Source organism: Pelophylax lessonae (genome assembly GCF_965119305.1).
Source record: "Pelophylax lessonae genome assembly, chromosome: 5".
Classification (NCBI taxonomy): Eukaryota; Metazoa; Chordata; class Amphibia; order Anura; family Ranidae; genus Pelophylax; species Pelophylax lessonae.
Window position 1 is genome coordinate 49299437 of NC_138772.1, and position 16077 is coordinate 49315513.

The 16077-nt window shown below is 46.1% G+C and overlaps 1 protein-coding gene across 5 annotated transcripts in view; it reads right to left on the reverse strand.

Moving 5' to 3' along the window:
- Positions 1 to 16077, reverse strand: part of PPP1R9A (protein phosphatase 1 regulatory subunit 9A) — a 375255-nt gene that overhangs the window by 173648 nt on the left and 185530 nt on the right. For all 5 annotated transcript variants that reach the window (XM_082259086.1, XM_082259085.1, XM_082259083.1 and 2 more), the window contains exon 3: positions 8335 to 8467. In XM_082259086.1, the coding sequence (XP_082115212.1) occupies positions 8335 to 8467 (133 nt within the window). The remainder of the gene's footprint in view (positions 1 to 8334; positions 8468 to 16077) is intronic.

Consider the following 16077-nt stretch of genomic DNA (forward strand, 5'->3'; position numbering starts at 1 on the left):
TTTAGATTTAAGCCCCGTACACACGTACTGTTCGCCGGCCGAACGACCGGCCGTCTTTTGTCCAGGGCTGTCGTGTCTGTTGAAAACTGCAAAAGACTGCACACGAATTTTGTCGGCCAACAACAGCCGACTGCAGAAGTGATGTCATGTGATGGTTAACTTTCCTTGTCTTTTTTCGTTTCTGAGCATGCCCAGTCTTGCAAATCTGCTGTCTGTCGGCCGAAATCTGTACTGACTGGCGAACAATCGGCCTTTCTGGTGTTGGCCAACAAAAATTTTAATGCCTGCACACCTGATTCTGTTCGGCGGAAAATGCGCTGTCGGTTGTCGGAAGCATCATACTAACAAGCCGACAATCGGCCGATCGTTCGGCGGCCGAATATTTACGGCCGACAATCGGTACGTGTGTACGGGGCTTTACTTTGAACTATGTAGTGCAAGGGTCTGCCTGACTGCACACGAATTGAAAGTGTTTAGGTTTGACCTCATATTTTAGGGTTTTGGTAAATTTAAAGGAAAAAATCGAAAGAAAATTGTATAGTGTGTATCCAGCTTTAGGCCCCTTTCACACAGGCGATCCGATCCTCCTGTCAGTTTTTCAGGCGGACCTGATCGGATGCTCCATGCATTCCTATGGGGCAGCGGGTGTCAGCGGAGACACCTCCGCTGACACCCGCCACTATCCGATTCCGATCCTGTCTGTGAAATCCAGATGGGTGGAAACTCTATTTTCCATCCGTCTGGAGAATCGGATCGGATGGGATTGGATGAGAACAGACAGGCGGTCCGTTCTCATCCGATCTCCCCATAGAGGACAGAGGGGATCTGACAGCTCTGTCTCTGCACACAGAGCTGAGATGGAGCTGCCATCTGCCTGCTCATGGGGATCGGCTCCTATCTTGAATACATTACATCGTTTTTTACAGCCGGTCAAAACGGTTTTTTAGAAATCAAGAATTTTTTTGTGACACCGTATACACTTTTTTCATTATTTTTTATTATTATGATTACTTTTCATATTTTTTTACTTCAATGTCACCATCAAAGGTTTCCCACACAGATTTTTTCATTTATTCTATGTTTTTTTACATATATATACCTTTATTTTATATATGATAAATGCACCAAAACAGTGAATATGGGTTCCTTTACTCTTGATTGTTCCCCCACTTTAGCACCTATCACCAGCATATTTATTGTATTTGATTTACATTTATATATATGGAAAATGTTTTCTGCACAGTGTGTTTAAATTTGGATTTCGTTGGGGTCACTCTGTCTGTGCAATCAAGCCGTAGATTCCCAACAGCTGACCAATTGGATGAACAACTAGTTTGATGACTCCAATTGTTGCCAGCTGTATGTATGGGGTGTATATATGGCCGATGCACATCCAGAGTGAACTTGGTAACCAGACTTGTATAAAGTACTCGAAATTTCTACTTGAGTAAAAGTACAAGTGCTCGATCAAAAAATTACTTGAGTAGAAGTGGAAGTGCTCGCAGAAAAAGTTACTTAAGTAGAAGTACTAAAGTATTCAACATTTTTTTTACTTAAGTATTGCAAGTAGTTTTTTCAAAAAATTTGCTACTTAAGTACTAAAAGTAAAAAGTACCAGTAGTTTTGAAAAAAAAATTCTACTCAAGTACTGAAAGTAGAAGTACAAGTACTGTGTTATGTAGTTATTAAAGAAAGAAGTCAAAAGTATGAACATCATATTGTTTTTATTATTTCAAATGATTTATTCAAATGATTAACCGGTGTTTGTTAGTAGTTTCTTGATGCACTTTAAGCGCTGTAGCACCATTTATTTGTTTGTTTCATATTTTCTTTTTATTGGAAAGATTTGGTATAGCAGCTTTTATTATACACAGCCTTTATTTTCGTATGCGCTGATTTACAAATGACATTATACACATTTTTTTGAGCTTTATGCAACCTGCCATCTACTGTTCTGGTAGTGGTAATTTTTTTAAAAGTAACGGGTAACTATGCAGCACAAAAAAAAAATACTTGAGTAGAAGTATTGAAATCATCGAAAAAATGTAGTGAAGTAAAAGTAGAAGTAGGAGAAAAAAATTCTACTCTAGGAAAGTACAGATACCGCATTTCGGTACTTAAGTACAGTACTTAAGTAGTTCTACTTCGTTACTATACATCTCTGTTGGTAATGAGTAAGCGACACATCCAGTGGTGAAACGCGTCTACCATTTTTGTCCTGCACTCACAGTGTGTACCTGTATTTGCCATTTGATTGATGTGGAATAAAGACACTCCTTTTTCTGAATTTCATCGGAAGTGCGGTCATGCCCAGTCTTGCTCATCTGCTGTTAGTCGGCCGAAATCTGTACTGACTGGCGAACAATCGGCCGTTCTGGTGTTGGCCAACAAAAATTTTAATGCTTGCACGACAGATTCTCTTCGGCCGAAAATGCGCTGTCGGCTGTCGGAAGCATCATACTAACAAGCCTACAATCGGCCAATCGGTCGTCGGCCGAATATTTACGTCCGACAATCGGTACGTGTGTACGGGGCTTAAGTATCGCCAATGGTTTAGAGGCTGGATTCTTCCTTCTTTTTATGGATAGTGTAGGAACCACTGACAATGGGGTACTTTGACGTAGTGGTGGGCTTGAGCACGATATGGCCATATGGTGGGACCAAATCCCCATTTTTATTTATTGATTGCCTTTATATTTGATAGTCATTTATTTTGCATGTGTGCGCTATTCTCTGTAAATATGCATGTTGCTTGGTTCATAGCTGCACCAGCTTTAGAAATGCATGTTCAGGGTTCAGGGTTCAGGGTGTGCCCCCCCCCCCCAGTTCTTTGTTTGTTTGTTTGTTAGGATCATAGTCATACTGGAACAGAAATGGTCCTGTTGCCACAAGGTTGGAAGTGCACAACTGTCCAACATGTTTTTGTATGTTGTAACTTTACCAGTACCCTTCACTGGAAACACCTGAACTCAATGAATTGGAGGGCTGCTTTCATACAGTGTACACACATCAAGCTGGCCAGAAGAGGTCAGTGTCAGGCTTTATACACAGCTTGTAATAAAACGCCATTCTAATTATACACAGAGTAGCAATGAAGTAGACGGAGCTGTAGGGAAGAACACTAGACCAGCAAATCCTTTACTCTACGGAGCGTATGATCGATGCACTGGCACCTCAGGCCAGGCAGATACATGGAAGACAGCTGAAGGTCATACAGGCCTGACTGCAGGATCCGGCTATCCATTATATGCTGACCACACCAGCGACCCACACCTGCCCCTTGTGTTCTCCAACCACTGTCACTAAAAGTCAGATAAAGCTTGCAGAATCTTCAATAAAGTGGTAGTAAACTCTTAAAAAGGGCTTCCCCCTGCAAGGCAAAGGCATGATGTGCTAGTATGGATCACATACATTATGCATAGTTGCCAACATTTAAAAAAAAATTCAAGGGACACTTTGCAGCACAGCTATCAATTACCACACCCACTTCCCTGAAGCTCCGCCCACTCTGCATAATTAACCACTTTACCACCGGAGGATTTTGCTGTCTTACGTCCAGGCCACTTTTTGCGATTCGGCGCTGTGCGAATTTAACTGAAAATTGCGTGGTCGTGCGACGCCGTACCCAAACGAAATTTACGTCCTTTTTTTCCCACAAACAGAGCTTTCTTTTGGTGGTATTTGATCACCTGTGCGATTTTTACTTTTTGCGCTATAAACAAAAAACCAGCATACATTTTGAAAAAATAACAATATTTTTCACATTTTTTTATATGAAATTTCCCCCCAAAAAAATGTAAAAATCAAAATTTTTTTAAATTTTTGGCCAATTTGTTTTCTGCTACCTATGTTTGGTAAAAAAAAAATCACAATAAGCGTATTTTGATTGGTTTGCGCAAAAGTTATTGCGTTTACTAACAAAGGGAAAGATTTATGTCATTTTTGGTGTTTTTTTTTTTAACGAGTAATGGCGGCGATCTGCGATTTTTTTTTGCGGGACTGCGACATTACGGCCGACAGATCGGACCCTTGACTGACACTTTTGGGGGTACCAGTGACATTTCTATAGTAATCAGTGCTATACATATGCACTGTTACTGTAAAAATGACACTGGCAGGGAAGGGGTTAATTTTATTGGAGAGGGAGGGGTTAATGTATGCCTGGTGCTTACTAACGTGTGTGGGGGGAGGGGACTGAGTGACACAGGGACAGATCACAGGTTCAGCTATGCTGAACCCTGCAATCTGTCACTGCCTGTCACTTAGGAGATCCGCCCGCTTTGTTTACACAAGCGGGCGGATCTCCACACTCGATTCCCCGACGATCGGGGAAGAGCAGCGGCAATCACCACCGCTCCTCCCCTGGCCCGACTCCCGCTGTGACTGATTACAGCGGGAGCGAGCCTCCGGCGGCGCGCGAGCGCCGCCCACAAGGGGAGGAGTCCAGTGACGTAGGTCTACGTCGCTGGACGGGAACGAGACACTGTGCCGCAGTAGAGGCACAGTGAGCGGGGTAAAGTGGTTAATCACGCCCACTTATCAGATTATAGAGTCTACTCAATATAGAGAGAATTAAAGGGAATTTCAAACTTAAGGCCACAGTAGCAGAGTTGGAATAATTCTCCCATTCAGCTGCACTACTTCTGTATAACATTTATGGGCAGCCCAATTAACAGGCGCTTCCAGGGACAATATAAATTACCTGGGACAGGCTCCTATTTGCAGGGACTGTCCCAGGAAAAAATGGACAGTTGGCAAGTATGCATTATGCAGGACAGGTGCTGTCAGAGCTGCAGAGGCTTCCATCTTCACCCAGTGGTCCTTCCTTCAGGTTGGCTGGGCCGCGATGACGTCACGGCTGCAGCACAGGGCTCTAAAGGAAAAGGCATGAGTATGCCGTTTCTTCAAAGCGTGTGCGCCGGTGATGTCACCGTCTGCCAAACGAATATTTCCTAAATGGTGCACATTTAGGAGATATTTATTTTACCTACAGGAAAGCTTTATTATAAGTTCACCTGTAGGTAAAATTAAAGTACATTATGAGAATTTACTACCACTTTAAAGGTGGGCTAAACATATCATGCAGCAGTAACATAGTAAACAGAAATCTATGTGGACTTGCTTTTTTTCCTTTTTGGATGCACAGTTTAACCACTTCTTCACTGAAAGGATTTACCCCCTTAATGGCCAGGCCATTTTTTGGGATACGGCACCGCGTTATTTTAACTGACAATCGCCCAGTTGTGCGACGCTGTACTTAAATAAAATTGATGCCCTTTTTTTCCAACAAATAGCGCTTTCTTTTGGTGGTATTTCATCACCTCTGCGATTTGTATTTTTTGCGCTATAAACATAAAAATAGCGACAATTCGGAAAAAAATCTTTTTTTTTTCTGCTATATAACATTCCCAATAAAAAAAAATTAAAAATCTAATTTTTTCATCATTTTAGGTCAATTTGTATTCTGCTACTTATTTTTTGGTAGAAAAAATCCCAATAAGTGTATATTGATTGGTTTGCGCAAAAGTTTTCAAGTCTACAAACTAGGGGAAATATTTGTGTAATTTTTATATATTTTTTTCTCTTTACTAGTAATGGCGGCGATCAGCAATTTTTAGCGGGACTGCGACATTGCGGCGGACAGATCAGACACCTAACTGACATTTTTAACACTTTTGGGGGGACAAGTGACATTACTACAGTAGTCAGTGCTAAACTTATGCACTGTTAGGCCCCTTTCACACGAACGATCCGATCCGATCAGATCCGCCTGTCAGTTTTTTAGGCGGATCTGATCGGATCCCCCATGCATCCCTATTGGGCAGCGGAGACATGTTCGCTGATACCCGCTGCCATCCGCATCCGATCCTGTCCGTGAAATCCAGACAGATGGAAACCCTATTTTCCATCCGTCCAGGGGATTGGATTGGATCAGATGAGAGCGGACATGTGGTAATCCGATTCCCCATAGAGATGCATGGGGCTTTGACATCTCCCTCTTCGCACACAGAGCAGAGAGGGGGATGTCACCTTCCTGCTCAGCGGGGATCTGTGTTTACGATCCCCTGCTGAGCAGCATGGATCTGCCTACGGAGGTGGACCATGTAAAGGAGCCCTTACTGTACTTATGACACTGGCAGGGAAGGGGTTAACACCAGGGATGATCAAAGGGTTAAATGTGTCCCTAGGGAGTGCTTTCTAACTGTTGGGGGGATGGGCTTGCTGCATGAACACAGAAACCTGTATTCCAAAATAATAGGAACACAGGTTTCCTGTGTTCATAACTGACAGAACAGCGGTCTGCCGTGTTTACAAGGGCAGACCACTGTTCTCTCTCCACAGGGAGTGATCACGGGTGCCTGGCGGGTATTGCGGCCGGAGGACCCGCATATTGGCTCCCCCTGTGGCCAATGGGTGCGCTCCCCCACTAGTGGTCCCGCGAAGCGACATACAGGTACGTAGTTTCGCGCGACAACAGATTCGACCTGTCGCAGTAAAACTACGGCGGCTGGTCGGCAAGCAGTTAAAAATGAAATAAACATTAAATCAGACACCTAACTGACATTTTTAACACTTTTGGGGGGACCAGTGACATTACTACTGTAATCAAAGCTAAAAATATGCACTGTTACTGTACTTATGACACTGGCGGGGAAGGGGTTAACACCAGGGGTGATCAAAGGGTTAAATGTGTCTCTAGGGGGTGATTTCTAACTGTTGGGGGATGGGCTTGCTGCATGAACACAGAGACCTGTGTTCCTAAATAATAGGAACACAGGTTTCCTGTGTTCATAACTGACAGAACAGTGGTCTGCCATGTTTACAAGGGCAGACCGCCGTTCTGTCTCCACAGGGAGCGATCACGGGTGCCTGGCGGGTATTGTGGCCGGAGGACCCACAGATTGGCTCCCCCTGTGGCCAATGGGTGAGCTCTCCCGCTAGTGGTCCCGCGAAGTGACATACAGGTACTTATTTTTGCGCGACAGAGTCGACCTGTCACAGAAAAACTACGGCGGTTGGTCGGCAAGCGGGTAAAAATGAAATAAATGTTAAATCAGACACCTAACTGACATTTTTAACACTTTTGGGGGGGGACCAGTGACATTACTACAGTAATCTGTGCTAAACGTATGCACTGTTACTGTACTTATGACACTGGCAGGGAAGGGGTTAACACCAGGGGTGATCAAAGGGTTAAATGTGTCTCTAGGGGGTGCTTACTAACTGTTGGGGGGATGGGCTTGCTACATGAAGACAGAAACCTGTGTTCCTAAATAATAGGAACACAGGTTTCCTGTGTTCATAACTGACAGAACAGCGGTCTGCCGTGTTTACAAGGGCAGACCGCTGTTCTCTCTCCACAGGGAGCGATTACGGGTGCCTGGCGGGTATTGCGGCTGGAGGACCTGCAGATTGGCTCCCCCTGTGGCCAATGGGTGCGCTCTCCCGCTAGTGGTCCCGCAAAGAGGCATAAAGGTACCGGTACGTAGTTTTGCGCGACAAGAGTCGACCTGTCGCAGTAAAACTACGGTGGCTGGTCGGCATGCAGTTAAAAATAAAAAAAACGTTAAATCAAAGTAAAAATGAATTTGAAACTTGAAAGTGAAAATGTTATAGGGAACATTTAAAAATGCTAAATGTGCCTAAGTGCCGGTTCACGTATATGTGATGCGGGAACCCGCAGTGGATTCGCAGGGTTCCCGCATCACATATACTCGCACTCAACTCGCAGGCAGTTCACACTGCCATATGCGAATCACTGGGGGTATCAATACAAAGTTAATGACACCCCCCAGATCAGTTTGCATATCGCAGTGCAAACTGTCAGTTCGGACATGAATCGGATCGCATTGGTGTGAGCATCCATGTGATCCAATTCTGGCGTGGACCCAAAAAAGGGTCCTGTGCGAGTTGTGTTCGAATGCAATGCAAATTCAGCCAATTTGCATTGCAAAGACATCGCATGTGCAATGCACTCCGAATCACATGTGATGTCTGTCATCGCATATATGTGAACCGGGACTCAACAGTTTGTTGAAAAATGTACTCTGGAATTCCTTTTGAAAAATAGTTGCACATTTCCGAGTGTGCCTGGAAAAACCTGTAACTACAACTACTATATACAGTGCCTTGAAAAAGTATTCATACCCTTGAAATTGCTGCAGTGAAGGGATTATAGGAAGCTGATATCAAGACAGATTTGGGTACTACTACTAGCTATAAAAAATAAAATAAATTTTTATTCACTGCATAACTGGATTATAAAATCATTATACCTGTCTGGAGTTAGCTTACTTAACAGTTAAGTTTAACTAATCTGGATGAAAGGCACACCTTTTTCTAGATCCACGGGGAATATATCCAGTTTTTCTACTCGCTTCTCCAGCTCATATTCTGCCGAAGCCGCCACCGGGTCCACTTCCTCATTCCGCCGGTCATAGTCTTCGTTGGAGTATGTGTTGAACACCTGATAAAAGAAAACAGATTTCTGCCTTGAAACATCTGAAAATTATTTTCTTCCGATCAAAGTAGCAGCATGGATTGATGACATAATCATCTCGGGAGACCCGTCTTATGAATTACTGCAACAACTAGACAACACATTACCAAGGATGAAGACTGGAGAGAATTAAAAAAAGGGTTCATACAATTCCACTAAAGGGCTCATGTACACAGGCATATGGTTTTATGTAAGATTGTGCTGGTAGTTAGATCCTACATAAAATATGTTCATACTGCGTCTCAACTCATACAGACATACACCCCATATACAGTACATCAATATGTGCAGAAATGTGCCAGGGCCGACAGCTAACAATAGTGTGTAATGGCTGTAAGTCAAGATCAATCTAGGCATGGGCAGGGCCAACAAGTGTGTAATGACTAAAGGCTAAGGTCAGCCTGGGCATGGGCAAGGCCAAAAAATAAACAACAGTGTATAATGACTGAAAACTGAGGTCGATCTGGGAATGGACAGGGCTGACAGCTAACAATACTGTGTAATGGCTGTAAGTCAAGGTCATTCTGGACATGGGCAGGGCCAACAACTAACAGCAGTGTGTAATGACCGAAAACTGAGGTCAATCTAGGAATGGGCAGGGCTAACCACTAACAATAAGATGTAATGGCTAAGGATAAGCTCATGGGCAAGGCCAAAAAAAATGGATTTTTGTAAAATCTTACCGTAAAATCCTTTTCTCTTAGCTCATCGACAGACGTAGTCCTCGGTGATACACCACCTTCGGGTTATGTTACCTCCGCAGGAGCAGGACTAGACAGGAAATTAAAAAGCTCTGGCCACACCCTAGGGGCAGTCCCAGAGGGTATATCCTCTCTCTCTCTGCCTCAGCAAATCAGTTATGTGAAAAAGCAGTGCTTAGAGAATTTAACCCAACCCAACTCCAAAACAGAGGGGCGGGGACTACGTCTGTCGATGAGCTAAGAGAAAAGGATTTTACGGTAAGATTTTACAAAAATCCATTTTTCTCTAGCGCTCATCGACAGACGTAGTCCTCGGTGATACACCACCTTCGGGACGCCCAACCGGTGCCAACTAGAAGTTTACAATGCTCATCCTTAATGATGAGACTCAACAAAAAAAGGGAAAACAAATTTTTTTTTTTTTTTTCAAACAGAAAAAAACCCTCGAGGTAGACCACCGGTCTCCTCAAATTGCGGCCTGCAAAACCTTGCGGCCAAATGAGGCATCCGCCGATGCCGTCACATCAATTTTATAGAATTTTGTAAAGGTATGTACCGACGACCAGGTGGCCGCCTTACATACCTGGACCACTGACGCCTGATGGCGAAAGGCCCAGGAAGTACTGAGCGCTCGAGTGGAGTGCGCCCTAACAGGGAACGGAGGACTCTGACCCTTAATAGAATAAGCCTGTACCACCGTTTGTCTAATCCATTTGGCAATGGTCGCGGCAGATGCAGGCAAACCCTTTCTGGGGCCATCCGTGATCACAAAAAGTGAATCCGTCTTACGGAATGATTCCGTAGCTTTCAGGTATACCCTGATTGCCCGAACCACATCTAAGGAATGCAACGCATGTTCCCGATGATGCTTGGGCTGAGGACACAAGGAAGGTAGTACAATATCTTCATTCAGATGAAAATCTGAAACCACCTTGGGAAGAAAAGATGGCTTAGGATGAAGTACTACCTTATCCCTATGAATCACTAGGTATGGTGACTGACATGATAATGCAGCCAGTTCTGACACCCTGCGAGCAGAAGTAATAGCCACCAAGAAGGCCACCTTCTGGGATAAAGTAAGCAAGGGAATCTCACTGATGTTTTCAAAGGGAGGTTTCTGTAGCACCGACAAAACCAAATTAAGATCCCAGGGCGGTAAGGGCGCGCGGACTGGAGGAGCCAGGTGCCGCACCCCCTGGATGAAATTCCGCACCAAGGATTTGGTAGCTAAAGGCTTCTGAAAGAAGATTGCTAATGCTGAAACTTGACCCTTGATGGTGCTCAAGGCTAGCTTCTGCTCAACCCCTTGTTGCAAAAAGGCCAATATTCGAGTCACCGAATAGGTACGTGGAGGGAATCCTAAAGATTCGCACCACGCAATATAAGTCTTCCATGTGTGATAATAGACTTTGCTGGAAGTCGCTTTCCTTGCTTTAATAAGAGTAGGAATGACTGAAGCTGACAAACCTCTGTCCTTCAGTACTTGGGTCTCAATGGCCAGGCCATTAAACCCAGCGACTGTAAAGCATGATGGTAAATTGGTCCTTGAGACCACAGACACTCCCTGAGACGAAGTTCCCACGGAACGTCTACGACTAACATGTCCAAGTCGGCCAGGCCGGCTTGAGGAGGCCAGCCTAGAATTTCTAGGACCACCGGCGCTGATTGGATCTGAACCAGGCGTCCCTAGAGGTATCTGGCCCCGACCATCCGAGAAAGTCTGATCGTTTTCTGTTCCCACACATTTATCAGATACCTGATAGTTATCAGGAAAGGTGATCTTTTCTGGTTGAACCTCAGGGACCGAAGTCACCCGACTAGAGGCTACTTGGCCTATCTGGTCAACGAGATCCGATTCCTGTGAGGTATCGGGACTAATCTTAGGAAAAGGTAAAAGAAAAGATCTATTCAGGGAACGGTAATTACCGCTTCCTGTAGTACTTAAATGTTGGAAGGGAAGAATCGCACCGGTAGTAGTGGTTGATGCTCGATCTAATGTCCTGAATACCGGTGAAAACGTCCCCCCACCCTGAAACCGGGTGGGGGCGCACCTTCAGGCTGTGTTCTCCTTTGCTTCGGGTTTGGCTGGGTTGGTCCTTTGCTTGTCCGACCAGCCCTTCTTGAACCCTCCTGGAGGAGTCTTGCCTTTCCCGCTAGTACCAGCCGGGCGCCCTTTATGGGCGGTAAAGAAAGGTCCTCGCTTGTTGCGAGGTCCCTTAGCTTTAGCAGCCTGTGGCAAAAAAGTGCTCTTGCCCCCAGTGGCATCCTTAATGATTTCATCTAGGTTGGCCCCAAATAGACGATTCCCCTGAAAGGGGAGATTTGTCAAGGTCTTTTTGGAACCTAGGTCAGCTGACCAGCATTTTAACCACAGCACACGTCTGAGGATCACTGCTAACTTAGATGCATGCCCTAATAAGGGAGTTGTGTCCAAGGCTGCGTCACAGATAAACCGTAGCCCTTGTATGATCTGTTCCATCAAATCAGATGTTTCCTGGGGAATATCTTTTCCCCTAAGATCTTGGCGTACCATTTTCGCCCATTCCGTAAGTGTCTGGGAAACTAGACCAATAACAATTACTGGTCTAAATGCTGACCCTATCAGAGAAAAGATAGTGCGGGACTCTGCTTCTATCTTTCGATCCACCGGATCCTTAAAGGACGAAGTGTCCTCCACTGGAATAACCGTGGCTTTATTCAGCCTGGAAATAGGCGGATCCACGACTGGTGGTACCGTCCATTTCTTAATGATGGATTCCTCAAACGGATAGCGTCTAGCAATACGCTTGGAAATAGTAAAGGTACGTTTAGAATGCTCCCATTCTCCTTTAATCTGATTACCAAAACATTTAGGTACAGGAAAAGCCTTCGCCATCTTGATGGGCTTATTAGTACCGAAAGGCCTCTCTGTTTCAGTTGCCTCTGCCGGTAAAGCCTCAAGTTTTAAGGTTTCTTGCACTGCCACAACTAGTGCGTCCACCAATGCTTCTTCCTGAATTATAGCAGGAGAAGAAGCGTCCTCCTCACTGTCTGAGGGGGCTTTACCTGGGATAACAGCCCTTGCAGAGGAACCTGCAACTGCAGTGACCATCTCTGAATCTGAGTCAGAGGTGTCAGATAGTATAGGGGTAGGCGGGGGTCGCTTCCTTGACCCCCGTCCCTGACAGGCCGCCTCCACCCGAGCCACCATAGACTCCAAAATTGCTGTAAATGACTCTATACTCTGTGCACCGGCGGGTCCCGAGGCCCCCTCGAGGGAAACAGGTGGGGGAATATGTGTGGCAGGGTCCATGATAACTCCAGTTACTTCCTGGATAATATAATTCAAAAGAAAAAAACTTTTTTTTTTTTTTTTTTTTTTTTCTTTTCTGACCCCCAGCGCCACAAAAAGCCCCTTAGTGTTACCTGCTAGGGATCCCTATCGATCGAGAGAGAGAGAGATAGACCCCCAGGCTCACCACTTGATGCTCAGAGTTAAACTGCAACAGCTTACAGCGCTGTCTTGACAAACAGGAAGTCTTTTGGCTGGCTGCCCAGGAAGAAAGGAGGCGGCTCCGCCCCTCTGCACGCCTTCCGGCGCCTCCCCCAAGCTCCACGAGGTGTAGGATCACCTCAAACATGGCCGCCCCCATGCTGGAGACACGAGGCTACGCCAAAATGGCGGCTCGTGCGATCCAGCCGGCCTGTACTGACTAGCGGTGTGCTGCAGGGCACACAACACTCTCTCTGCATGGGGATCTGGCGTGGTTGGCGGTACCGGCCCTGGCGGACCGCATGGCCGTTCGGGAGGCCTGCTAATAGCTGGAGATCTGATTAGGAAGGCAGTCTACATGTCCGTGGCTTCTGACTGGTAGGTAGCTTATACTTAACCCATAAGATTGCCAGAATGCCACAGATTACATCTTTAAAACATGTATACAATAGATTGTTAGCTCCCAAACCAAGCCTCCTGGCTTTTTGCACACATAAAATCACACTCAAAGTAGGAGGATTTGTGACATGTTATAGGATAGAAAGAACTCTTTCTTACCATACAGAGAGGGGCCCGCGTTCACCACAAAACCCGTCAGGGAAAAAGGGGGAACATACTACTCACCATACCGGAACCAGGCGGGCACCAACTCCTGACAGTACCCCTCTCCACCGGGGCGGGAGGGCTGTCGACCGATACGGACGCCGTGACTCATGGTCTTTGGCGTTTCAGCGAGACGTTTAACTCGCGGGTTCAGTCCTTTTAATGGGACTTTGTCGCGGCCGACCCAGCGCGGAGCTATGGCCTGCACGCGCTCGTAGGCTGAACTGGGGTGACCACCGGATCTCAACATCCAGCTCGTCGCCCAGTTCAGCTTTCTTGCTTGAAGATCTCACAGGAACATTGGAGAAAAAAAGCTGTCTAAAAATCCTTTTAGAAAAAAATTCTTGCCAGGACCTAAGATCCCAGCAAGGTATCTAGGTCCTTACTCCTAACTAGACAGAAAATAACTGATTTGCTGAGGCAGAGAGAGAGAGGATATACCCTCTGGGACTGCCCCTAGGGTGTGGCCAGAGCTTTTTAATTTCCTGTCTAGTCCTGCTCCTGCGGAGGTAACATAACCCGAAGGTGGTGTATCACCGAGGACTACGTCTGTCGATGAGCGCTAGAGAAATAACATTAGTGTATAATGACTGAAAACTGAGGTCAACCTGAGAATGGGCAGGGCCGACAGCTAACAATAGTGTGTAATGGCTGTAAGTCAAGGTCAATCTGGACATGGGCAGGGCCAACAACTAACAACAGTGTGTAATGACTAAAGGCTAAGGTCAGTCTGGGCATGGGCAGGGCTGTCAACTAACAGCAGTGTGCAATGACCGAAAACTAAGGTCAATCTAAGCATGGGCAGGGCCAACCACTAACAACAAGGTGTAATGGCTAAGGCTAAGCTCAGTCTGGGCATGGGCAAGGCCAAAGAATAACAATAGTGTATAATGACTGAAAACTGAGGTCAATCTGGAAATGGGCAGGCCCGACAGCTAACAATAGTGTGTAATGGCTGTAAGTCAAGGTCAATCTTGACATGAGCAGGGCCAAAAACTAACCACAGAGTGTAATAACTAAAGGCTAAGGTCAGTCTGGGCATGGGCAGGGCTGTCAACTAACAGCAGTGTGTAATGACTGAAAACTGAGGTCAATCAAGGCATGGGCAGGGCCAACCACTAACAACAAGGTTTAATGGCTAAGGCTAAGCTCAGTCTGGGCATGGGCAAGGCCAAAAAATAACATTAGTGTATAATAACTGAAAACGAAGGTCAATCTGGGAATAGGCAGGGCCGACAACTAACAATAGTGTGAAATGACTAAAGGCCAATATCAATCTGGGCATGGGAAGTGTCAATTACTAACTATTGTGTGAAGTGACTAAAGGTCGATGTCAATCTGGGCATGGAAAGGGCCAATTACTAACTATAGTGTGTAATGACTGAAAACCGAGGTCAGTCTGGGAATGGGCAGGGCCAACAACAAACAACAGCGTGTAATGACTGAAGGCTAAGATCAATCTGGGCATGGGCATAGCCAACAACTATTAGCAGTGTGTATTGACTAAAGGCCAAGGTCAATCTGGGCATGGGCAGGGCCAATTACCAACAATAGTATGTAGTGACTGAAAACTGAGGTCAAACTGGGCATGGGCAGGGACAACAACTAACAATAGTGTGTATTAACCTGAAGGGTGAAGTCAATTTGGGCATGAGCCAGTGGCGTAGCGTGGGTTGTCAGTACCCGGGGCAAGGCAAGTAATTTGCGCCCCCTAACCCGCGGGATTTAAGCACTCGAGTCCCTTCCACTAGATTAGTTAAAGAAACCCTTACCCCCTAAGCACATGTATTGTTTGTTATGAAAATACTGATGTAATTAAAGTAAAATGCATCTAAATACAAGTTTGAATGACCAGTGTGCCCCCTTTCAATGCAGAGAGACCAGCGTGCCCCCTTTCAATGCAGAGAGACCAGCGTGCCCCCTTTCAATGCAGAATGACCAGTGTGCCCCCTTTCAATGCAGAATGATCAGCATGCCCCCTTTCAATGCAGAATGACCAGCGTGCCCCCTTTCAATGCAGAGAGACCAACGTGCCCCCTTTCAATGCAGAGAGACCAACGTGCCCCCTTTCAATGCAGAATGACCAGCCTGCCCCCATTCAATGCAGAGAGACCAGCGTGCCCCCATTCAATGCAGAGAGACCAGCGTGCCCCCTTTCAATGCAAAATGACCAGCATGCCCCCTTTCAATGCAGAGACACCAGCGTGCCCCCTTTCAATGCAGAATGACCAGCGTGCCCCCTTTCAATACAGAATGACCAGCGTGCCCATTTCAATGCAGAGAGACCAGCATGCCCCCTTTCAATGCAGAGAGACCAGCGTGCCCCCTTTCAATGCAGAATGACCAGTGTGCCCCCTTTCAATGCAGAATGATCAGCATGCCCCCTTTCAATGCAGAATGACCAGCGTGCCCCCTTTCAATGCAGAGAGACCAACGTGCCCCCTTTCAATGCAGAGAGACCAACGTGCCCCCTTTCAATGCAGAATGACCAGCCTGCCCCCATTCAATGCAGAGAGACCAGCGTGCCCCCATTCAATGCAGAGAGACCAGCGTGCCCCCTTTCAATGCAAAATGACCAGCGTGCCCCCTTTCAATGCAGAGACACCAGCATGCCCCCTTTCAATGCAGAATGACCAGCATGCCCCCTTTCAATACAGAATGACCAGCGTGCCCATTTCAATGCAGAGAGACCAGCGTGCCCCCTTTCAATGCAGAGAGACCAGCATGCCCCCTTTCAATGTAGAATGACCAGCGTGCCCCCTTTCAATGCAGAATGACCAGCGTGCCCCCATTCAATGCAG